The 25,060-nt window shown below is 37.8% G+C and overlaps 1 protein-coding gene across 1 annotated transcript in view; it reads right to left on the reverse strand.

Annotated features, from left to right (window-relative positions):
- The window catches only part of NR2C1 (nuclear receptor subfamily 2 group C member 1), a 61,336-nt gene that overhangs the window by 31,529 nt on the left and 4,747 nt on the right, over positions 1-25,060 (reverse strand). The window contains exons 3-8 of the mRNA XM_069095066.1: positions 22,942-23,172; positions 16,961-17,042; positions 9,403-9,582; positions 5,920-6,067; positions 5,712-5,802; positions 1,584-1,768 (exon numbers count right to left, since the gene is read on the reverse strand). Coding sequence (XP_068951167.1) covers positions 1,584-1,768; positions 5,712-5,802; positions 5,920-6,067; positions 9,403-9,582; positions 16,961-17,042; positions 22,942-23,172 — 917 coding nt within the window. The remainder of the gene's footprint in view (positions 1-1,583; positions 1,769-5,711; positions 5,803-5,919; positions 6,068-9,402; positions 9,583-16,960; positions 17,043-22,941; positions 23,173-25,060) is intronic.

Raw genomic sequence — 25,060 nt, forward strand, 5'->3', positions numbered from 1 at the left:
AATAACAAAGTCTCTGTAGCACTGAATTGCTCTAAATTATCTTACTCAAATGCTGTGCTAGTTTTTTAAAAGTATGGTGTACATAGTTACATCTAAACATAAAATTATAATCATCTGAGATGCTGGGCCCATAAATTGTGGCTTAGAGAATATCAGAACCTTAAGGGCCTGGGCAGCGTCTGGCCCAAGTGTATACCTGATTCTTGAATCTCCTCTAGACTCCTAACTTCTGCTTAGATGCTTTCAATCACAGAGAGCTTAATACCTGACTGGGGAGCACATATCAAATGGAATAACACACATAAAATGTTTTCTAGATTGCAGAGATAATAATGATGATGATAATAACTGACATGGATTATTACATTTTTGAATAGCTCTAATTTTTAGGAAAGCACCTCTCCTTTTCACTGAGCTCCAATTTGCCTTACTGGATCAATTCAATGGTCAGATTTTTAGCCCCTGATGCCCTACAGCTCATCACTACTCCACAAGACTGCCCTTCAAAAAATCTAAATTATTGCACTTGAAAAATGCTATCATCTTCCTCTAAGGCTTCTTTTCTTCAGACTAAATTTCTCTACTTGTGACACTCAACTGCCTGCCCTGTCTTTTTAGAGTACAGGGTCTTCCAAAGATGCTTAGAAATGGGAAATTTATTCATCTACATTTGTATTAAGCACCTTAAATCATGGTTTTCTCAATATTTTGAATGATTCATAGAAAGACATTAAAAGTCCCAATTAGCTCTCTAAACTCTTATCTATTAATATTGAACTTTTAAGTAAAAAAATTGGACTTTAATAGCAGATTTTTAAAAACTAATTTTCAAAAAGATATGGAAAAGAAATTCAAAAGATTTTGGAGAAGTGTTATTGGTAAACTGGAAAAATACTGTTTTTAAAATAGCCCTTTCTTCCCCCACCAAAAGATGATTAATGAAAACTTCTTGGAAAAACATTTTACACCACACTGCCAAGACACTGATACCTTTAAACATTTCCAGACATGACAGAAAAGAAAACTTGACTTGGGAGCTGAGACCTAGGTTTAAATCCTGAATCTGTCACCAATACCTATGTGACCTTGGGCTAGTCCTTAACCACTCTGAATCTCAATTTTCTTCTCTGTAAAACAAGGGGGTTGGAACTCATGGCCTCTGAAGTCCCTCCCAGGTCTAAATCTATGATATTATGATGACTTTCCTTTCTACATATACACATGGGCAAAATGATATGGTTAATCAAACATTCTAAAAGACTAGAACCTAATTATCATCCTGTGAAAAGTAAAACAAGTCTTAAAGTATTTCCAATGCTTCCCACATATATAATTTACTATCATTATCTAGTGAAATATCTGTTTTGTTATTTTAGGTAACACTATACTACCTGAAATTTTTCTCTAAATGCTCAATGTGCCTCATATACTATATATGCGTATAATCTTCACAAATCTTCTTGAACAGACTATATACTGTTTCCTTGTATACAATTTTTTAAATTAAATGTATGAATATGATTCTTGCTGAAAAAACATCAAACAGCAATGCTTCCCCATTAATGATCCAACAGATGCCTTACCTCGTCACATCGCTGCTGGTCTGTACCTCCGGCTGCAGGTCAGATAATGATGTGTCTCCATTACTTAAGCTTTCAATCATTGAGAGCTCAGGACTGCTTTGTGAAATGTCCTTTGTTTTGCCAAGATTTGCTAAGGATGTTACCACACTGGCCAATGTACTTAAATCTCCCTGACATGATTCAGCCTTTAAAAAAATCAAAAGGAAATAATAAGCATTAGTAACCTCCCCTTTCTGGTATTCACGAGCTTCATGCTCTGAAATATTCAAGTTTAGCTTTTGAAATGTAGAGAGAGACATCGTGGGGATTTGAATTAACGAATGTAAATTCTAAATTAAAAATAACAGCTCCAAAGTTTTAGAAATGCTTTCCATATTTCATCTCAATGTACCAAAGAAAAAGATAGAAACCATCCCAGAATCTGAGAGATGTAATAAAACTGACATTTTATAAAGTGCTTCTTTATCGATAACCTGTGAGGTAGTTAGCATGAACATTATAATGCCCATTTTCAGATGAGGTCAAGTGACTTCCCAAAAGTCATATCACTTAAATGTCTGAGATGGGGTTCTAAGCAGAAGGCTGCCTTGAGATAGATGCCAGGAGCTCTCCAGTCCAACCCATATCTGTATAAGAATACTCTCTACAGTATAGCTAGTAAGTGATAATGTGGACTTTTCTTGAAGACCTTTAAGCAGAGGGAAGCCTGCTCCCTTCTCAGGAAGTCCATTCAACTTTTAGATAGTAAAGTTTTTCCTTACATCAAACAGAAATAGGATTCTCTGCTGCTTCCACATCTATTGCTCCTAGTTCTGCTTTCTGGGACCAAAAAGAAAAAACAGTTAATCTTATTTCCACGTGCCAGCCTCTGGCGCAATGAAAAGGGCAATGAGCTTAGAGTCTTATGATGTGGGTTTAAATGCTGGTTCTGTCAAACTCACTACTTCTGTGGCCTTGGGAGAAATGTTCAAACGCTCTGGACCTCAATTTTTGGGTCTATTAAATGAGGGGACCAGGAAAAATAACTTCTGAGGCCCCTTCCAGCTCTAACCTTACTATGTTATGATCTTACCTGAAGATGGCCATTGTGTCCTTGCCCTTTGTGTAATCCCCTTTGTGTAAATCTTCTATTCTTCAGGGGAAATATCAACCAATGACAAAAATGCCCAATGCCTATTTTATGGGAAAAGTCCTCTCAGGATGGAAAAAATCCTTATCTACAGACTGAAAAGGATGGTGGATTGCTATACGCATGCGTATGTGTTTATGAGTGTGTGTTTTGGGGAAGGGGATTAGGAGTAAACATGTTCCTTGAAAAGCAAAGGGCTGATAAATTAAGCATATTTACTTTTCAATTTCTAGTCAAAAAACTACCAGACTTTGCTTTTAAAATCATATCTTAGCCTCAGTAGTAAAGGTGTTTGGGGTTTCCTCATTTATCAAAAAGAAAAATTCTGATTTCTACTCTAAAAAACAGGGAGTACTTATCTTGTTTCTACTGAACACAGAGTTCTGGTATACAACATTTCTTTCTGGTGAATTTTCAAATTACTGCTGTCAAGGACTCTTAAAAGAAGGTAGTATTTGGTTGTGTTTTTCCAACTATCAGTATAAATGGAAGACGTGAGTACAATTAGTCATTTCTTAATACTAAGTTACATCCTATATAAGATGTCCCATGCCATTTTGACAAAGGATTAGTTTGTCTAATCACTACCTCCAGAAATAAACTTTCAATGGTGAACATCTTAAAAATCTTAGACCTGCAAACAAAGCTTATTTTCTAGCCAGCATAACAATTTTTTACCTTTTTTTAAAAAAGGATATGCCTAGCTTAAACAAATTGGTTCATTCTATTTTCTCCTCTTTCCAAGTCTTAGAGAATGAATTTCACAATCTCTTTTCTAAACTACAGTCACCTTGCAATACAATCACATCCAAATCTCATTTTCATCCTTTATCCAACTGTCAGTATTGCTTGGTATTTTGTGAGAAGCAATATAAGTAGTTTTTTCAAATTCCAAGAATCTTTCTACTTGAGATATTGGTAATCATAAAGCATGGCAGCACTCTAAAAACTGTAGGAATGCAGAAGAAGCATTAACAAATCTTAATAGCATTCATAACAAATGTTTTCACTGTCTAAATTGAAGTAAAAACTTCTCTTGTGGAGAATCAAACATTTCTATCCCCAACTTACAGAACTCACCTATTCAACAAGCATTTACTTATTAAGCACTTTGTGCTAGATGCCAGAGCTACAAAGGCAAAATGGGAAAGTCCCTGTCCTTGAGAAGCTTGTATTCTACTTATGGAATATAATATTTAAACATATAAATACATCATTTGAGGAAGGAGAGCCTACTAACATGAGGAAAGGCTTTCTTTGGAAGGTGACATCTGAACTTTAGATCTAAAGGAAAAGAAAGCTTCTTAGATGCAGAAATAAATCGGAAAGATGTTCTATGCTTGCTGGACAGCCTATGAAACAACATGGAGATGGATTTGGGTAAAATGTAGAGTACATGAAGAGAAGGTGAGTAATATAAAGGTAAAATGGAAGGGGAGGTTAGAGCCAGCCTACAAAAAGCCTTCATTGCAAGTTGAGGAGTCAATATTTTATCTTAGAGCCAACAGTGAACAACTGAAACTTCTCAAGGAGGGCTAACAGTATGGCCAGCCAGCCCTGGGCTTTGAGAAGAGCATATCATAGTTGGAGGATGAATTTGGAAGAAGACAAAACGGGAGAGACAAGTCCAATTAGGAAGCTATAGGAAGGATCCAGGTAAGAGGCGAAGATGAAGTAAATCAGGATGTTGGCTGTATGAGTGGAGAGATAAAGCTGAGAGATATTAACTCCAGAAGCTCTGTGATACCACTGGGATCAAGTATGAATTCTTCTAATTATCTCTTAAATCCTTTCATAAGCTGGCCCTAACCTCTCTTACCATACTTATTCCTCATCACTTCTCTTCATACACTCAAGGATCTGGCTAAACTGGGCTTCTGTTTGTGCCCATGGTCACATACAAGGCAAGCAGGCCAACCTCACTGAAGAAGTAAAGTAGCCTGAGGGAGAGACAGGAGGCAGCATGAGCCTGACAGGTCCAGTCATGCCACCATGATTACTATCTCCCTTCATACTCTGATGGGAGGCAACCCAGTACCCTGAAACCAAGAGCACTGGGAAGAGCAAAGCTTCCAGGCCAGTGTCCTTGGCCAACATCTTGAGAAGCAAGCCCTGTGCAGATGTAGTCTGGGGACTGTTCCTCCCAAATTATAGTGGCAGCTACTACAGGTCCAAAAAACAAAGTTCTTATCACCAGTCTTTAGCTCTGTCAAATGGTTCAACATCAGAAAGTGATAGGATTTTATCAGTGGAGAAGACACTAAAGAAGAGGTATGAGCACTAGCTTTGCTGCTACATTGAAATACCATGGAACCTTTTTATCTGACCCACAGCTAAAACCTTCCATGGGGGTTTTCTCCCCCATTAAAGTATGAACTCAGGGAGGGAAAGGAGTGCCTGACTTTTCTATTTGTGGTCCCAAAGCTTAGCAGAGTGCTCTGCACATAGTAAGTGCTTAATAAATACTTCATTCATTCATTCTTTCTTCTCATGTGATACCCCATCTCCAGTCTCCATGCTTTTGCACTTGGTTGGTGCCCAGGCCTGGAACACACTTTCTCTTCACCTTGATCCCAGAGTCCCTTGCTTCAAGGCAGAGTTTAAATACTATCTTCTAAATGAAGTCTTTCCAACACCCCTTAATTTCTCATGCCCTTCCTCCCAAGCATTTTCTCTTTAAGGACCATGTATTTATTCTTTTTATATTTATTCTGCATATCATTACATATACATATATATATATTCATTTATATACCCTTATCTCTCCATTAGAAGCAAAGTTCCTTGAGAAGAGAAATTGTTTAGTTACTCGTCCCCAAGGTCTAACACAGTTCCTGGCATAGAATAGGCACTTAATAAATGCTTGTTGGTTGACTGATTAACTAATGATCTAAGACCAAACATCCTGGGAAGACTGATGCCAAGATATAAATGTAATGGAAAATTCTCAAAACCTTGGCCAATAATTTTAAATTGGTCTCCAGTAGTTGCCTACTCACCTTATCAGGGGTCATCAGCATAGCTGACTCTGATTTGATTCCAGACTGATGAATATTCACAAACATTCCAGAATCCAGCAGGCCTGCAGACCTGGAACAAACAGGCATATCAGCCCCTTTCCTCTGGGAGGAAAAACAACCAGATGCTATTTCACATGTACAGACTGCCACACCATGCCACACCACGCCACACCAAATTACACCATACCTGGTTGTTTCATTATCTGTTACAAAAGTTGGAGTTGCAGCCAACGGACTTCGAAGATCTTTTCGGATGTAAATTTTTTCTGTTGAAGCTGCACAATTGGAAGATTTCTCTCGTGATACTTCAATGGGTTTCCTTTCACACTGAACAGCTAGATAAAAAAAAGTTTTAAAAAAGTTATATCATAACCAAGAATTTCTGAAGTTATAAATGAAAAAGAGGTGGTCATAATGGGGGAAATGGCTAGCATAACTGAAACTGACTGAGAACCCCCAACCATAAGAAATTAGTTTCAAATTCCTCTCCTAAAGAATGCAACAAAAAAAGCTGTCTTACAACAAATTTACTCAAACATAACAATTTCATCTAAAAATATGAGGGGTAAGAAAAAAAAAGGGCATTAGATAAGGAGGCAGAAAAGAAGCAGCCAAAGAGCTGGGAGAACCAGGAGGGAATACCACCTCCCAAGCCAAGAAAGGATAAGGTATAAAACAAAGATGGTGGCCAATAATGTCAAATGCTCACAGTAGAGTCCAGAATGAGGACAGAGAAAAAAAGACTGGGGATTTAATAACATGGAGGTCACTGGTGACTTTTTTTTTTTTGGGGGGGGGGGTAGTTTTCAGCAAAGAAGACAAATTACAAAGGACTGAAAAAAGAGTGGGAGACAAGATAGTACCAGCAATGGGTGTGGGCTATTTTTTTTCAATACATTTGTCAGGTAGAAGAAATATGGGATAGTAGTTCCGGCAAATGAGCCACGAGAGAGGGAGAGGGAGAGATTCAAGACAGACTAGAGAAGGATGATTAAGATCCTAGGAAAAGTAAGATGAAGTAGTATAATCAAAAGTACAAGAAGAGGGATTAACCTTGGTAAGGAATAGGGAAAGGGAGGATGGAGCAAAGAATGGAAAAAGATAATGACAAGTGTTGAGGTAGAGAAGAAATTAGGCAAATCAGGTCAAATGGCATCTATTTTCTCACTGAAGTAGGTGGAAGCATTATTTGCTTTAAATATGGGGCTAGAGCTAAGACTGGGGTTTTGAGAAGAGATGAAAAGATTTGGAATATTTGCTATAAGAAATAAAAGAGGATCAAGAAATGATGACAAAGAAGGTTGCTGGGCCCAAATGAGGTGATGTACCCACAAATTCACAGTGGATAAAATCAGTATATGGTCATGAGCCTATTTTTCCAGTGATGCTTACTCTCAGAAACAGGAATCAGAAGGCTGAATTACCCAAGGTTGAGTATTAGCAAGGAGGGAAAAGTTGACAGGTAGGAAAGGATGGCATTCTTGAATGACCAAAATAGCAACCAGGGGAATTGAGACTGGGCATAAAGGCAACTGAAGTGAGACTTGGGGAGACAGCCAAGGCAACATGGAAGGACATCCAAGGGCCAGAGGTCAGAATCACGGGGAAGAGTATGAATTTCAGGAGGGAAGACAAAGGGAGAAGCAAACAATCAGAAGGTCACAGGAAGACCAGCACTTCTAGGTCCAGCGTTCCTAAGTCTCACGTGCTAAGGACACAGAAGGTGTGTGGTCAAAGTAGGGCCTAGAGTTGGGTACGCTGAGGAGTGATGAAGCCTGAGTGTTCAAAAGGGTTCTTTGACAACATGAGACGACAGGAGATGGATTGGAGAGGAAGACTGAGCCAGGCACTAGTCACTGAAGAAGATGGGCAGGAGACCTAAAAGGGAAACATCACATAAGTAAAAAAAGCAAACTGGAAGGTATAACATGATAGCGTTGGCCCTGAAGGTGGGATAGTACAGCAAAGATACTGGATAACAAGGAGTATAGAAACTCTTCCTCTTGGTCTTGGGGTCAAGAGACAGTCGAGGAAGAGGGAGAAAATAGCCTCTAATGGAATGCTCTCCTTCCACCATCTGCCTGGAAAAATCCCTGGCTTCCTGCAAAACTGAGCTTAAGTTCCCCTCTTTTTTGGGGCCTGAGTCCACTCCCCAGATAGTGCTTCCTCTAGGCCCCAAAATTACCCTATATCAATTCAGTAGATACCTTATACCCGCATGTTGTCTCCTCCATAAGTATGTCAGCTCCTTGAGGGCAGGGACAATTTGGTTTTGTCTTTGTATCCCCAGCACCTAGTACATAGTAGGAACTTTAATAAATGCTTGCTGATTGACATTTTATACAGATCACTGTTAGGAGCTAAGGGAGACAAATATGACTTGGTCCCTGCCCTCAGGGACCTTACAGTTTAAAAGGGATTTCAAAAACTATGCTATTTTTATGCAGAAACCATACATCAATTAAAGCAAGAAGTTTGGACTGACCAAGGAAAAGTTTAAAGGTAGAGAGGAGTTTAAGAGCAGAGGAGGATCCTAAAGATTATGACGGAAGGAACCAAAGATGGTGTTAGTCACAAGAAAGTAAGATCTGTGCAGAGGTTTGGGGAAGGAGGGACAATGGCAGGAAAGCTGTCTTCAGGTATTTAAAGAACTGTCATTTTGAAAAGGAGTTAAGATTTATCCTGTTTAGTGCCAGAGGGCAGAGCTACGACCAATGGATGAAATCGGAAGATTTTGGTTTCATAAAGAACACCTGGGTACAGTCTGGTAGGGAGGAAAATGTGACCTACTACACCAAATGTGGTAGATAGTACAACATGGTCAGCAAGGACTCAGAACTTTGCTCTTAGTACCTGTATGATTCTAGGCAAGGTGCTTCCTCTGTCTAGACCTCAGCAGCTCTTAAATGAGCACACACTAGACAATTGCTAAGATCTCTTTTAATTCCAGCATTCTATGACTTATGTGTGTGTGTGTATAGATTCTCTGAGACTCAGGGTAAACTCAGAATATAAAGGGCTCTCTTGTATTCTTCCTTCCACTAGAAGCATCCAAGCAGGGGCCAGATGGTCACCTAATAGGGATATTGCAGAGGAAGTTACTGTTTGGACCAGAGTATTGCATTACATGACATTTCAAGTCCCTTCCTATTATCTAAAACCCCAGCTTTGGGAGATTTATGACAAATGTCTGATATGTTTGACCAGTTTTACCCCTCATATTGAAAACCTCTCCACTTATGTCACAGAATGAATTGGTCAAAAATAATACATGCTTATGAAAAATACTAATATTACACAGTGATATTTTTTAAAATTAATGATTACCATCCATCTTTTAATCAGCATTCAGGAGGAGGAGGAACATCTAACAGTTATACAGTTAGGATTTCAGTACCAGTTTGCAAAGTCAATAAATTCAATTCAGTAAACATTTATCAAGCACCTACTATGTGCAAGGCACTGTACTAGAGAAAACCATTTCTGTGCTCCCGCAGAACAAGTCTAGTTATTTCCGTGCACCAACTGAATGATTAAACCTTTGAGATACACCTTACAAGCTTGAGGTCTTTCCATATGTGAATACAAGTAGTCTAAAGTTCAGCTTTCTCTAAGACTATCCACAGTGACTTTCCTACTCATTTTTTTTACACTTCATGCTCATACATACAGTCTTGTTTCATTCCAAACGCAATGCATCTCTGTAACCTGCAGTACTGACAACGGTTTCGGTGGTGTTTGTTGATAATACAGTCCTTTGATCCTCGACACGAATATACTAAATTTTTTCGGATACTTCTTTTAAAAAATCCCTTGCATCCTTCACAGGTTACTGCTCCATAATGACGACCTGGATACAAAAGCATATGATTCCCTTAAAATCATTTTTATGTCTAAAAAGAGTTTAACAACTAAAACATTAATAATAAAATGTTTAAAATACTGGATTTAGTATACGGAATTTCATTATCTGTAAAAAATGGATACTTATGATACAAGGAACATAAGACGACCTTCAAATGAGATCAACAGATAGCTAAATATTTTCCTGATAATTCTTAGACACTATTAGTTTAGTCATATATTGTTACATAATGGCTACTGGGTCATAAAATTGAATGTGAAAAGGAAAAAATACACCGCCCCAGAGTCGGGATGACCTGGGGATCAAATCCGGGCTCAGATACTCAGCACCACACCCAGAAATAACTGGCCGTGTAACCTTGAGTAAGTTACTTAATCCCAATTGCTTTAAAAAAAAAAAAGAGGAAAAAATATCCTCTGGTACTTAGAAAAAAAAATTAGCACGTGGTTTCAAAATAGCTTATTAAGTTATTAATTTTATTATTAATAAAGTTAAATGTATATTAACATCATGATTCATCATCACAAATGTACCACTTTATTTTAATTTTATTTTTTTTTTAACGCAATCGGGGTTAAGTAACTTGCTCAAGGTTACAAAGCCAGTTATTTCTGGGTGGGTGCTAAGTATCTGAGCCCAGATTTGATCCCCAGGTCATCCTGACACTGGAGCCGGTGCTCTTACTCGCTGAGCCACCTGGCTGCCCCTAAGCAATTGGGGTTAAGTACCTTGCTCAAGGTTACGCCAGGTGTTTCTGGGTGGATGCTAAGTGTCTGAGCCCGGGATTCGATCCCCAGGTCATCCAGACACTGGAGCCGGTGCTCTTACTCGCTGTGCTACCTGGCCGCCCCAATGTACCACTTTAGGACAATAATATATATTCCCCAGTCCTTTTGAATAATTTATGACAGATAAGGATATAATGAGAAAATAAAGCATTTCAAAACTTCAATGGGCCTCGTCACTTAGGGCATTCTTTCTACTGGTGTGGATTATAATCCATCCTTGCTCTGTTGTCATGTTTAATTCTCATCCTTGACTCTTCCCAAGGCTTCTGGAGTATGCTACAGGTCTTCCTCTGGTGCTCTTAACATTTTGTGGGTACCAATACAACAGCCAAAGCTCACCTCTGCCCTCCCTCATTCTATCTGTATGACTGGCACATACTCTTTTCTAACTAGTCATGTCCTTTATGTCTTATCCACAAGTCATCCCTGCGAAAAAGCAAATTTTGTCTAATTGCCCCCTACTATGTGTCTTCCCATTGCCCTTTAGACCACCTGCAATTGGGATTCTTCTGAGACCATGGTATTCCCTGATTCACAGCCATATAGCTTCTTCATCTTGTGTTGAAAAGATGGTTATTTAGTGGCAGGAAAATGCTCAAAGTTCATCAAAAGTGCTGCCCTGTTTCTCCAATGAAATTTAGCCTAATCTTTCTCCTGTTCAATACTTGGCCCAGCTCACCATCCATCTCTCTAAGATACTGTATGATAGACTAACTTTATAGGTGGGCACATTCAAGTAATGGACATCATCCTCTAGACACTACACATTCTTTGTTCATTCTGTTTTTCTATTGTAGAGACCTATGCCAACTCCTTTAGAGAGACTAAAACTCTCATGAATTAGGTCCTGTGATTTGGGGGGATTCAATATGGATAGGACATTTTGCATGGCACTGGTGATGGGTCTTCTAGTTTAGTTCTTATTTGGTACAGATATCCAAGGAGAATAAAGTCTACTCATTAGCATGACTGCTTTATGTCAATCAAATATTGGTAAGAAATGACAACAGAGTTCAAGTCTTTATTATTACTAATTTTCATTTTCCAGAATCAAAGGCACTGGTTAGGGTGCCTCTGGCACACATAACATCTTCAGCTCTCTTCCTGAAGAAAGTATTCATGACAATGGAAGACTTATGTGCACTGATAAAGACTGAAATAAACAGAACCAATGTAAATTAAAAGATAATTAAAAACAAGTTGAACTCTAAGTAACTGAAAAACCCATGCCAAGTCCTGAAAAAAATGTACATATAGATAACAAAACATTTTTAACATCTCATGACAGAGATGCAGTGGACAAACAGGCAGAACACTGGATACACTGTGGGGGGCAGTGACTCCATTGGATGTTTTTCCTCACTTGTTTTTCTTTGAAACTAGGGAGTGTTCCATATGTAGGGGAGGGGAGGCCCTGTTTAGAGGGGGTTTTGATGACAGAGATATAAATTAATATATGAATAAGCATTTATTAAGGGCTATGGGCCAGGAACTATGCTAAGTACCGAGGGTACAAAGACAAAAATAAAACAGTCCCTGCCCTCAAGGAGCTTATACTCAATTCAATTTAACAAACACATATTAAATACCTACTGCAGTAGACCACACATTATTCTAAGTACTAGATACACAAAGACAAAAAAAAAAAAACCAAATCAGTCCTTTCCCTCTAAGAAACTTAGGTTCTAACTTGTAAATACAGAGAACAAATGTGTAAATAGGTACATAAAGAATAAATGACAGAATAAGAATAAAATAATACTAAGTAGGTATGCATGAAGGGCATGTAGAACCTTCTTGCAGGAGACTGCACTTGGGGGCTATATCATTGAGAGAAGGTCTAAGTCAGGAGTAAGAAAGGAGAGCCTTCTAGGCAAGACAGAAATACAGTACAAAGGTATAGAGATGGAAGATGGTGCACCATGTGGAAGGATGCTCCCTATGGGCTCCTGGCTCAGGTTAGATCAAAGATCCAGATTCAAGGACTTACAGAAAACTACAACATGCATAAATTTTATTAATGTAGCTCAAGAAGCAGATGGACAGACAGATACACACACACACACACACACACACACACACACGATGGTAACCGAGACAGAAATTCAGTCATACAAGGCCAGGGTCACTTGGGGAGGGAGATGTGTACAGTGGCAAAAACTTTAAAAATAGGTTTGGTTAAGAAAAGTTAAATGATGCTGGATGAAGAAGGGAGTATTCCTAATCATATAGCCACTTATCAATACCAGACTTGGGTGGGGAAGTTTCCTAAGTAGGATCAGAAACGAGGGCCCAAATCTATGAGTGGGGATCCCAGAGGAGGATATTGGCATGCAGCCTCTGGGGGCAGGTCAGGAACCTCATCCAATCAGAAGATGCAATTCTTTACATGTCTGACATGGTCAGAAAAGGGTCAGAATAAGTCAGGACAGTGGAAAAGTACATGTTGGCTGTTATTGCTTCTATGTTTATGCTTTTAGGACCATTCAGAAGAAGGGACTCCATAGAGGAGTCCTATTGATTATATTACAACATCAAACAATATATTCTAAAAAAAAAAAAAATCACAATTATCACAGAGGTTCAAAAAGAAGACCTATCTGTCCAGATCACAGAGTATGGGAGAAGGTATACTATAAAATGAGGTTAGGAAGAAAGAATGAAAATAGGTTGTCAAAGGCTAAACAGAGGAGTTTATATTTGATCTGGAGGCAAGAGAAAGTCACTAGAGTTTACAAAGGCAGTAACATGGTCATACCTGGACTTAAGGAAAATCACTTTGGCAGCCACAGGGAGAGCAGAAAAACTGGAGGCAGAAAGCTCAATTAGGAATTTGTTACAGAAATCTTGGCAAGAGGTAATGAGGAACTGAACTAAAGTGGTAGCAGTGTGAATAGAAAGAAAGACAGAGGCAAAAGATGTAGCTGAAGCAGAAACTGCAAGATTGCACATGTGACTGGCCATGTGAGGTAAGCAAGAGTGAGGAGGAGAGGAGAAAAATGACCCCATAATAAACCTTAGTCATCAGAAGAATTGAGGATGCCTTCAACAGAAATATGAAAGTTGGGAAGAGAAGTGAAGTTGAGGGGAAAAGATAATGACTTTTTTTTTTTGCCTTTTGGAGGGCAATTGGGGTTAAGTAACTTGCCCAAGGTTACACGGCTGGTATTTTTGTGTGGGTGTTAAGTGTCTCAGGCCGGAACTGAACTTGGGTACTCTCGACTCCAGAGCCGGTGCTTTACTCACTGCGCCACCTAGCCGCCCCTAGATAATGACTTCTTTTTAGGGAACATTTTTTAAGAAGAATCTGGGATATCCAGTTTGAAATGTCCAGTAACTAGTTGGACAGTTAAGACTGAAGCCCAGGAGAGAAGCTAAAGAAGCACACACAGTTCTATGAATCATCAGTAGAGAGGTGATAGCTTACCCTATGGGAACTACTTGATGTCACCCAGAAAAGAGTCTCTGGAGAAAGAAAAGGGATCAGGACCGAGCCTTGGGAATCCCCCATAGTTTTAGAAAAGTGACATGGATGATGAGCTAATCATGAAGACTGAGAAAGAGAACCAGTGTTATAAAAACATAGGCAGGAAACAGTAGCCAGGAAGACTGGGTGGTCAAGAAGGAGGACTGAGAAAAGACCATTAGATTTAACAGTGAAAAAAGGTCACTGCTAACTCTGGAAACACTTGTTTCAGTTGACTGACAGTCAGACGTCAGACTGCAAAGAGCTGAGGAGAGGAAATGGAAGCAACAAATAGAGACAATTTTTTTTAGAAGCTTGACTGAGAAAGAGCAGAGATCTAAGGGTGATGGCTTAAAGAGATTGGTAATGTCTAGTGATGGGGATGGAGAATTTTTGAAGGATGTAGGGATGGAATCAATAGATGGGGAAAGACTGAAAATTAGAGAGAGGGTGAATAAAAAAAAAAGTCATCAACGAAATGTTTGTTTGTAATAGTGATTTTTAAGCCTTTGTTCTCATTTATTGATTGCAAACCATCTTTTCCAATACATTTTTGTCATCCTTTCTTGTGATCACTTGATTACTGACGTCACTAAGTATCAAGGTTGATGGTGATTTGGTCTAGAGGATCCTGCTGAGTTCTTTACAGAATTTCATTACCTCTTTACCCTCTAAAACAGATGCTGACATGTAAGTGATAGTACATGATGTGGTTTGTCTACTAATGTTTATCACAAGCAAAGACAAGATGACTAAGTGTTCCATGAAATGATGTTTCTTGTTGCCTTGGGCACATGATGAAACCAACTCCTTTCTCTAAGGCAAATCTGAGAACATTCCTTCAAATTAATTGCAACTTCTTTATGTCTGCTGGCTTCCATTTACAACAAAAAGACCAGCACTCACCAAGAATGTATCAAACTCACTGGACATTGGGCAAAGATCGCACATGAGTTCAAAAAGGTAAAATGAGGTCTGTAGGCAGGTTAAAGAGCTGTGTGATTCTTAGCACATTCTGCCCTGGTCACTGAAGAACTGGAGCTACAGGGGGGCACAGCATAGTATGGAGGATCACTTCTGTTTTTGTCAAGGACCAAGGTCACCTCTGTACCACAATGATGATACTCATTTGTCATCAACCACCTCTTCCTGGGGTACTCAAGATCAAAAAGCTAGGATGATTCTATCAAGTTTTATTCTTGTGTTTTTATTATTTGTTTTAACAAAAAAAAAGGGGGGGGGAGAAATAAATCAAATTTTTCCACACAATGAAATTAAATATAAGTTTAATATAAAAAATAAAATATCTGATTCTTATCTTTAATCCTGGACAACTGAAATATTGTCTAATAAAAACAGTCATGAAATGCTACTACTTAGAAATGGGAAAAAAAATAATGCATTTTTATCTATGATGGTTAGATGGGTATGGCTGATTGTAGGTTGATATAATCACTTTTAAATTTCATAATGTGGAAAATGAAACTAATAACACTAGACAAACCAACACCATTCACCATAATGTGCAAAATAAGCAGGGTAATCCATACCAGGTATTTCTAGGGTTCCTTCTTACTCTAAAATTTCATAATTTTAATAATAAAACAATTTAATATGACAGAATTCAGCAGAATTCTGACTTTCTGCAGGGTCAACTCACAATCCACTATCCGAATGAAGGAAGATTAAGTTGGTTCTTGGCTTTTATGTAACAAATATGGAAAGAACTATATGAGTTCAGGGTGGATGAATCATTATTAATATCATATACAAAGAGATTTTTTTAGTTCCTATTCTCTCTCTATATATAGAATATCAATACAAGGTTTCCTTGCCAACGATTTAGTGCTTTGTTCCTATTAAATCATTGGCAAGGAAGCATTGTATTGATATTCTATATTAAAATCTTCTGAAATGACTCTTTGTAGAATATTTGGCTTGTCTATTTGCCGTGACAACTCAAACACTAAATGATAATTTATTCTGCCATATTTGGCAACAAATTAAGGCAGGGCATTCAATTTAATTGAACAAACCCATATCAAGTACCCACTTAAGTAATTAAGTACCAGGCACTCCAATTACCACAGAATAAGAATATATTAGTAGTAGCTATGTTACTAGCTCAAATAAGAAATTTTAAAAATATACTGCCTAACAAGACCAATAACCAAAGTACAGAGCAATACTCAAGGAAAGTTGTTTAAAATTTTACAAAGTGTTTTTATGGAGATTAAATGAGCAGGTAAATAACTTTTATGGAATTTAGAAGATGGGAGAGGGGGAAGGGAGACTCATCAGAAAACATCCTCAAGAGTCTTTTTCAACTCCTGATCTCTTCATCAAAAATCACTTTGGGGTGGGGGAAGGGCAAGGAGGCAATTGAGGTTAAGTGACTTGCCCAGGGTCACACAGCTAGCACCTGAGGTCAAATTTGAACTCAGATCCTTCTAACTCCAGGGCCAGTGGTACAAATGAACTTTTAATGGATCCTTAGAAGACATAAATCTAACAATGTTCACCTTCTTGGGAACACAAAAAACCAGAGGAATGCTGGAACTACCATGTTAAACTTGAAACAACCTCCAAAATGCTATAGGTAGTAAACAATCATAGTTTATATGCACTCCTGTTTTCTTCCTTCCTGCATTTCCTCTTTTACTTTGTATAGAGAAATGTTTATATATGTTATGTTTGTCAACTTCAAAATAAAAGGGGCTTTTAAAAAATGAAATGACACATTTTTAAAAATATCACCTTCTATAACTTTTCCTCTTCTTCCCTTTAAAAAAGTTTAAATTATTTTTCATATTCTTCTGATTATTAATTTTTGTGTACCTAGTTAACTATAAATCACATTGGATGCAAGCAGAACTGTAATGAGAAAACATTTTTAGGGTGCAATCTTTAGAAAAATCCAATCAACTTTCTTAGATTACTTTTAAAACAGATGACCATGAAATGATATAATCCTATTTTTAGCTATAATTTTAAAAAGTACTATTTAAGCAAATAAATCAAAAGATGCTATGGATGCTATATAAAGATTACTTTAATAAGAAGCATAGCCCAAGGTCAAGTTTTACAAACTGTTTAATAAAAAATTTACCTGATGCTTTATCTCCACACACTACACATAGATCGAAAACTTTATTTGGTGTCTGGTCTGAGGAAGAATGATCTGTTAAAATCTAAGGAAAAAACAACATTGTTGTTACTTAGCAATTCTCTCTATATAAAAAAAAAACCAAAAAACAAAACATCCACCCCTCCCCTGGTTATTGTCCTTGAAATCTAATATCCACTCTGAAGATGGCTTTTAAAAAATTATTTTTCACTAGCCTTAAATTGTTTCTGTTAGGATGAAGAATACAAAAATTATCATGTGATCCTGAAGAGTTTTAAGAAGAAAATCTTTAAAACTATCTTTACTTGATAAGAAAACTAAAGATTTCTGCCTAACAACAATAGTTGGTTTTAAGTAGAATGTTCTCACACACTCAGGAGTTAAGCCTCAGCTAATATCACCCATGCACAGGGACACAAACTGTTACCACAAAACAAGAGTAATAAATTATTTTTGATATCCATCTCTGAAGAACTCAGAGTAATGATGCCTTCAGGGGTCTGGGGGGGGGGAGGGTGTCTGTATTGCACGATTACATAACACAGAGGAGTTTGAATCTAAGCTCACTCCTCCTTCCTTCAGGGAAAGCCTCCCAGGGCTCTGAAAAGTCAAAGCTGCTTTCTCTAACATCTTGTTCTCCCTTGTCCTTCAGGGAAAGATGTGTCAGTGCACTATCGAAATATTAGAATTAACTGTCTGATCACATGAATTTAAGATTTGTAATTTAAAAATTGCTCAGGACCAAAATCATCCTTCCTTTTACATAAATACATCATAGAAAGCATTTTACATTCTTTAAAGAATTTTCAAGCAGATTATCCCATCAAACCCACAAAATAATCACATGAGGTGGATATTAACAGATTGTTTTACAGTTGGGGAAACTGAAAAGCACAATGAAGTGCCCATAGTCTCACAGATTATTCAAGGTGCTATCAAGAACTAGAATACAGGTCCTCTGATGCTTGGAGCCTATATTCTTCCTACTAAATTGTCAGAAAAGTTGGTAAGGCACAAATATCACCTCTATTTTATAGCCAGGGAAATTAAAGCATGAACCAGGTGTTTAATAAGTGACTTTCTGATGATAATGCAAATCTTTTCTGGCCACTAATACAGAAAATATTACAAAACATAATCTCAATATTTAAGATTAAAAGAAAAGAAGTACAATTATAGAAAATATCAGAAACCTATCAGAAAATGATAAAAAAAAACCCAACATTAGCTCTATAAAGTGATATATAACTATAAGACAAATGCCTATTTCTCAACAGACTAGTGGTGTCAAAGGATATGAACATATCACTTTCTAAGGAGAAAATGCAAATTGTTTAATGACAGGAAAATATGAAGAATTTTCCCAAAATTAGATTAATGTCTATCAGAGTAATTTCAAGAAAGCAGAGTTGGGTCCTCTAGAGAAACAAAAACAAGAAAAAAAGTTAAGATATAATGGCACGGCTACAGGGAAAGGAGTACCACACCATATTGTTGGTGGTGTGCATCTATCTCTGCAAATATTTTAGCAAACTTACTGTTGGCACATTGCAAAAACAGCCAAAATAAGCATACCTTACTAAAACATGACTCTAAAATATCAAACACAGTGGTCTTCTAGGTTTGTAATCACAAAAACAAAAAGCAAAAACCTCCTTCCACATGCCTTACTGAGACTTGGGCACCCAAGGTGACACCCTGGGTTCCTCTAAGGGGCCCTGATGGAGAACAAGGTTAGACAGGTTCTACCACCCTGGGAACAAAGACCTGGTGATAGCCCAGCCTAGTTAAATACAAGGTGGTTCCTGCCCTCTCACAACTGGTCACTTAGACATACATTCACTGTGACAACTCAAGAAATAAAGTAAGTTATACTATATCTTTCTGTCTTATCCATTGTCTTTCCATTTCTGAAAGTGAATAAAAAAATGGAGCTGACAGTACTAAGAAACAGGTCATTTTTAAACCATCCTGTCAACATTTACTGACGGTTACTCTAAATGTACAGCTAAGGGGCACAACAACACACAAAACGCTAGGCCTGGAGTCAGGAAGACCTGAGTGTAAATTCGAACTTAGATCCTTGACTAGTGGTGGGACCCTGGGCAAAGCACTTCACCTTTCAGCCTCAGTTTCCTCATCTGTAAAATGGAGACAATCCTAGCACCTGCTTCCCAAAGTTCTGGGGAGGATTAAATGAGATAATATTTGTAAAGCATTTAGCACAATACCTGGCACATATTAGATGTTACACAAATGTTGGCTAATAACATTATTATTATCCAATGACTAATAAGAAGACCTCCTAGAGAACTAAACTTGCTCCATCCTGACATTTGTGTTATTAAAAAAAACAGAAAACAAAAAGAAGTTGCAGATAAACAGAAGGATGATGAGAGTTGCCAGTATCATTTTATCACACACCCAAAGACAACAAGAAGCATTATTTCACGGCCTCTGGGCCATCTTGTACTGTAGGGCATGTCTACCATGAATATAACTGCAGGTGAGCCCAACATTGGGTACAGAGGTTGAAGCAGTAGAAAAAAAACTCTGCAAATAACTTGATGACACCCTACAAATCAAACCAGCCTCCACTTTGACCCCCCATGACTTTAATGCAAACAGGAGTTTGGACAAGGACAGAAAAGACAGTACAGAAGAGTAAGGAATAAGAGAGGCTTAAGGTTTGTAGATGACAGAGGCCTCAGGTCTAAATATGAATATTTTCTCTGAAAAAAATAGCCAGGAAATGCCAAATAATTTCACCAAAAAATGTAATTAATTATATTTTGACAGGAAAGGACTCATTAGTAACATGGAAGTCATTCTTGAAATAGCTGTCTGAATACAATCAGACATATCTAAAGCAAAGATAACAATTAATACAAAACTAGAAGATTAAAAAATGATAAAGATGTGTCATTCAATTAAAACAACTGCAAACAGATACAATGAAATAAGTGACTAATAATAAAAAATAGGGAAAAGAAAAAGGAAAAGACATCAACACTAACAGTGACAATTTTATTCAGAAGTCTGACTCATGAGAAGTAACTGCTATCACAAGAAAACTAAAAAGCCTGAACTACCTCTGCAAGGAAATACTTTATCTCTTTGCAAAAGGGGGAGATTTGGCTACCAGAGGGAAAGAAATCCAGCCTAAAATGTAAACCCAGAGGTAAAGCTAACAGATAAGAACAGGGAAGGTACCCAAGCACCCCATGGAGACATCAGGAAAAGCAAGTTTGGTGAGAAACTTAACTAATTCAAGGGCATTTTAGGATCAAACAGGGACAATAAGAGACAAAAAAATGTAAAAAAGCTGCAATATAATGTGTAACTTTTTCCCACTCAAGAAAGGGGGGGTCCCACTGTGCTAGACCTCTATCCACACCATCCTTGATGTGCTTCCTGAAGAAAAGAAAATAGTACTAGAGAAAACAAACAAACATGGGCATAACAGCTGAGTTGGACAAATTATATACTTTTGACATGCATAGGAAGGAGCCAAAGGAGAACAGCTTTGAAGACAGTACTCTTCCCTCTACTAAGTCAAATACTTTTATTTTAAAATCATCAAAGACCAAAAAAAAAGTAGTAGGAGCTCACAGTCACTAAACAGACTACATGTAAAGTTGTGGTTGGCCCTACAATATCAGCCGGTGAAATCCTGTTTGTTCCTTTTCAAAGCCTTCTGAAGGCTGACCTTAACACATGTGGAGATCATTCTCATAAAAATTTTGAATAGATGGGAAAATAGTGATATATAGGTGAGAATAACCTACACACATCAAAAACAACTAAAATTCTTCAAAAGATATTAGATAAGCCTTGCCTGATGGCTGTGATTATTAATATCAAGTGAGAAATTAGTCAGGAAGATGTGTCAGCAATGGTGTTCATTTCTGTTATAGAGGAGCCCTCATAGAGAGTATAAAGTCAAAGAAAAGGAATCTCTATAGTTGATGAGAACCACGACTCCTTAATCTGGGGTCCATTATTGTCTTTTTCAAAATATTCTGATAACTATATTTCAAAGGAGGCTTAGAAGAATCAGTCAGCCAGTTAGGAGGAAAACTAAAAGAGATTAATTAATTAGCAGGATAAAAACCCATAGAGAAGAGATTATCTAGGAGCAGAGAAGAGTCAGTAGTTAATGCTGCAAAGAGGTTGAGGATCAAGTAAGGGCCATCAGATTGGGCCAGTAAGAGTTCATTGCTAAACTATGGTGAAACAAGTGTCAGCTGAGTGATGACTTCAGAAGGCTGAGTGCAAAGGGCTGAGAGGGAGGAAAGGAAGTAGAGGCAAGCAGAAAAGAAAGGAAATCAGGAAAGGCTTCATAGAGGAGGAGGAGGCAGGAAAGGCATGTTCCAGGATGGAGTGATCACTAAGAAAATGTTGGTGTGAGAAAAGGCAAGACAAGGTCAAATTAGGGCAGAGAGTGCATGAAAAGGAGGAGAGTTAGGTAAAGCTGGAATGTGAACCATAACATCCCTTTAATGCCAGGGTAATTAATATGAATTTTTTCCTGTAGGAAAGAGAGAATTAGTGAAGAGGAGAGATATGATGCCACCTTCAAAATTTAGAATGATAACTGTGTGAGAAACCAGTTGGGAGATTATTAAACTAGTCTAAATGAAAACAACAAAGCCCTGAGCTAAGGTGGTAGCAGTGGACATGGACAGGTGAGGAGAGATGGAAAACATATTTCACAGGTAGACTCAAAAAGACTTAGCAAATGATCAGAAAAGAATGGCAACAATGACCAACATTTTGAGACAGTGAGTGAAAAGGTCCACAAAACAAGGTCCACAAACTGATCTGGCTGTTTGAAAAACTGTATGTGACTAGCAAGAGTTAAAGTCGTCATGCAAATTAAATGTTACATTGATGGCAGAATTAAAATGTGCGTCACCTCAGGCCCTTTGGATACCAGGTTATTTTACATGAGTAGTATATTCAACAGGTTCAGCAGATGGCTTAGTACCTTGCACATAGTAATTGTTTATTTACTTTTTACATTAAAGGAATAAGGAAAAAATCTGTCTTATTTTCTTGCTGATAAACCATATGCAGAAAAACATCTGAATAATCTAAGGGTTGTAAAAATATGATATTAGGGGCAGCCAGGTAGCACAGCGAGTAAGAGCACCGGCTCCACTGTCGGGATGACTTGTGGAACAAATCTGGGCTCAGAAACTTAGCACCCACCCAGAAACACCTAGCCGTGTAACCTTGAGCAAATTACTTAACCCCAATTGCTTAGGGGCGGCCAGGTGGCTCAGCAAGTAAGAGCACCAGCTCCAGTGTCAGGATGACCTGGGGTTCAAATTCCGGCTCAGATACTTAGCACCACACCCAGAAGTGACTGGCCGTGTAACCTTGAGCAAGTTACTTAACCCCGATTGCTTTAAAAAAAAAATGATATTACCCTCATTCAGAAAACATATAATTCACAATTTCAAACAGAATTCTCTTTTTTGTGTTTTGGAGTGTGTATGGAAATACTTTTTTGGTGTTTAAGTTTAGAATTTAAAAGCAAAATTAGAAACAAAAGAATGCATATATGATTAAAATTTAATTATCTGCACCAATTCAGGAAAATGGAGGTTTGAATACCACAGAAGAGTTAGCTCCAAAGTCACTTGGCTTTAAAACTCAGTAGAAGGTGCCCTGCCCACTTAGAGAACTCCTACACTCGCTTTCTCTCTGTCTAGCCTTGACCCACTCTTGGCTGAGCCTACTGCTGCAAGTCTAGGAAAGAAGTGCAATGAGACCATCACCACAAAGAATGGACAATGCAGACAATCCATTCACAGATCATCAAAATTCCACTCCTTGGCAATGTTTAAACTAGTGAAGAGCAATGGTATTTTGCAGTCCTACAGTAAAAACTTCATTAGGTCCTTTTTTTGTATATAAGATGAAAAAAAGACTTTTGGGAATCCACTCCGCTTTACCTGGATGTGCTGTGCAGACAGATCAGGAGTTGCAAAGAACAGCTGGTTGACACTTGCAGCATCTGGCGTTGTGAGGAACACCTTCCCTGGAGTGGAATCTTGCCTGGCGAGAATTACTTTGCTTGGGGTGGCACCATCATGATTGGTCAGGATGAACTGCTTGCCTGGTGTGTTCTGACCCAAAGCTGTCACAATCTGAATTTTCTGTCCAGTCTGCTGGTCTGTAACAATCTAATACATTAATTTTGATTTGTTATTCTATATTATTCTTTTATTCTAATCCCCCACAACCCAGGGAAATAGGAATCTTTTAATGGCTGGCATATAAACTAGAACATGTTCAACATGACATATTAAATTTATACATGTAATCCCACAAACCTTTATACACAGTCTAGGATAGGGGTCAATAACCTATTATCTTGAGACAATTCTTGCTTGTTTCATCACTGCAAATGGCCAAGAATTGAAGACTCTGGCTGGGCTATGTTATGTCTTTGTGTGCCCACTCTACTTCTAGATCTGAAGGAGAACCTATAATAAAGCTAAACTCCACTTTTATTTATTGGCATAGTATGTATTACTGCATAGTGTGGTTAAAGGAGCACTGGATTTGGAGTCAGGAAAACATGGTTCTGCCACTAAGCATGTGTGTGACCCTGAGCAAGTTGCTTCACCTCACTAGGCCTCAGTTTCTTCATTTGTAAAATAAGAGGGTTGGACTATATGACATCTGAGGTCCCTGCAAACACTAAGTTATGACTTTATCTTTTTTCTTATGACATTAATATTAGATCAAATTATAAGATATATTATTTTCCTAAAATTCAATTTCAGAAAATTATAATAAAATCAAAGCATTTTTAAAAATCTTTCCCTGGGGGTGGCTAGTTGGCACAGTGAATAGAGCACCAGCCCCAGAGTCAGGAGGACCTGAGTTCAAATCCAGCCTCAGATACCTGACACACTTACTAGTCATATGACCTTAGGCAAGTCACTTAACCCCAATTGCCCTCCAAAAAGCAAAAAAAAAAATCTAGCCCTAGGATTCCACTGGTATAAGGAGCTTTCTTTACCAATACAGATCTGAAGCTCCTCTGGAATGTGGTCACAGTATTGTTTTGGGCCCCAAGAGGGAAGTGACATGTCTAGAGTAACAAGGCCATTATGTGTCAAAGGCAAGAAATGAACCTCGTTCTAAACACCAAACTATGCTGCCTCTGAATAAAGTGCACTTTCAAACCCTCACTCTCACCTTTTAAAACAAAGATCCCAAAATGCATCAAGTTATCTGTACAAGGTAAACTCTTGATTAGCTATAGCTACAGGATAGTATGATCCAGGGGTGGGGAACCAAAATGAAAATAAAACATTTATATTTATATTTGAATATGCTTTTGTAAACAATATAGCCTATGCTTGGGAAATTCACATCAAATAAATCAAATGAATTAAATGAAGCTGATCAATAAAAATCTGAAAAAATGTTCAACCCAATAATAAATTGAAACAAATCTGAAGTATACCCTCATGCCTGTCAAATTTGGGATAAAGAACTGGAGATCAATGGAGACAATGTTGGCAGAGTTGTGGCTAAATATGTGGTCTTACCCTGCTGGTACATTGGAATCTTTTCTGGATACCACATACAAATGTTAGAACTGGAAGGACTTTACGTATCATCTAGTTGTTCCAAAGCCTTTATTTTAAAGAAGAAACTTAACCCTGATGACATCAAAAGATTGACAGTAAAGCAAACTTTCCACACGTGTTGTAAGCCATGGTCAATGCATCAGGTTGCTTTGGTTAACTATTTCTTTGTTATGAGAGAGATTTCTACTGGGGAAGGAGGATTCAATTGGGAAATGACAGCATACTTTTAAAAAACAGCAAACAAAGAAGCTGAATATTAATGGTCATATAACAACAACAAAATTATAAGAGAACTAAAGCTGGTGCTTTTCATAGTAGCTTATGACTAGGGGAAGAATTCAGAGACCACAAAAGACACAAAAGAGAATCTGAATTAGATTAAGTTGAAAAGCTTTTGCACAAAGGAATTAAATGTACCCAATATTAAAAAGGGAAGCAGTTGACCAGGAAAAAAAAAATCTTAGTA

This window comes from Petaurus breviceps, unplaced genomic scaffold (assembly GCF_028583685.1).
Source record: "Petaurus breviceps papuanus isolate PSGF00001 unplaced genomic scaffold, PetGlider_PUasm1.0 225, whole genome shotgun sequence".
Classification (NCBI taxonomy): Eukaryota; Metazoa; Chordata; class Mammalia; order Diprotodontia; family Petauridae; genus Petaurus; species Petaurus breviceps.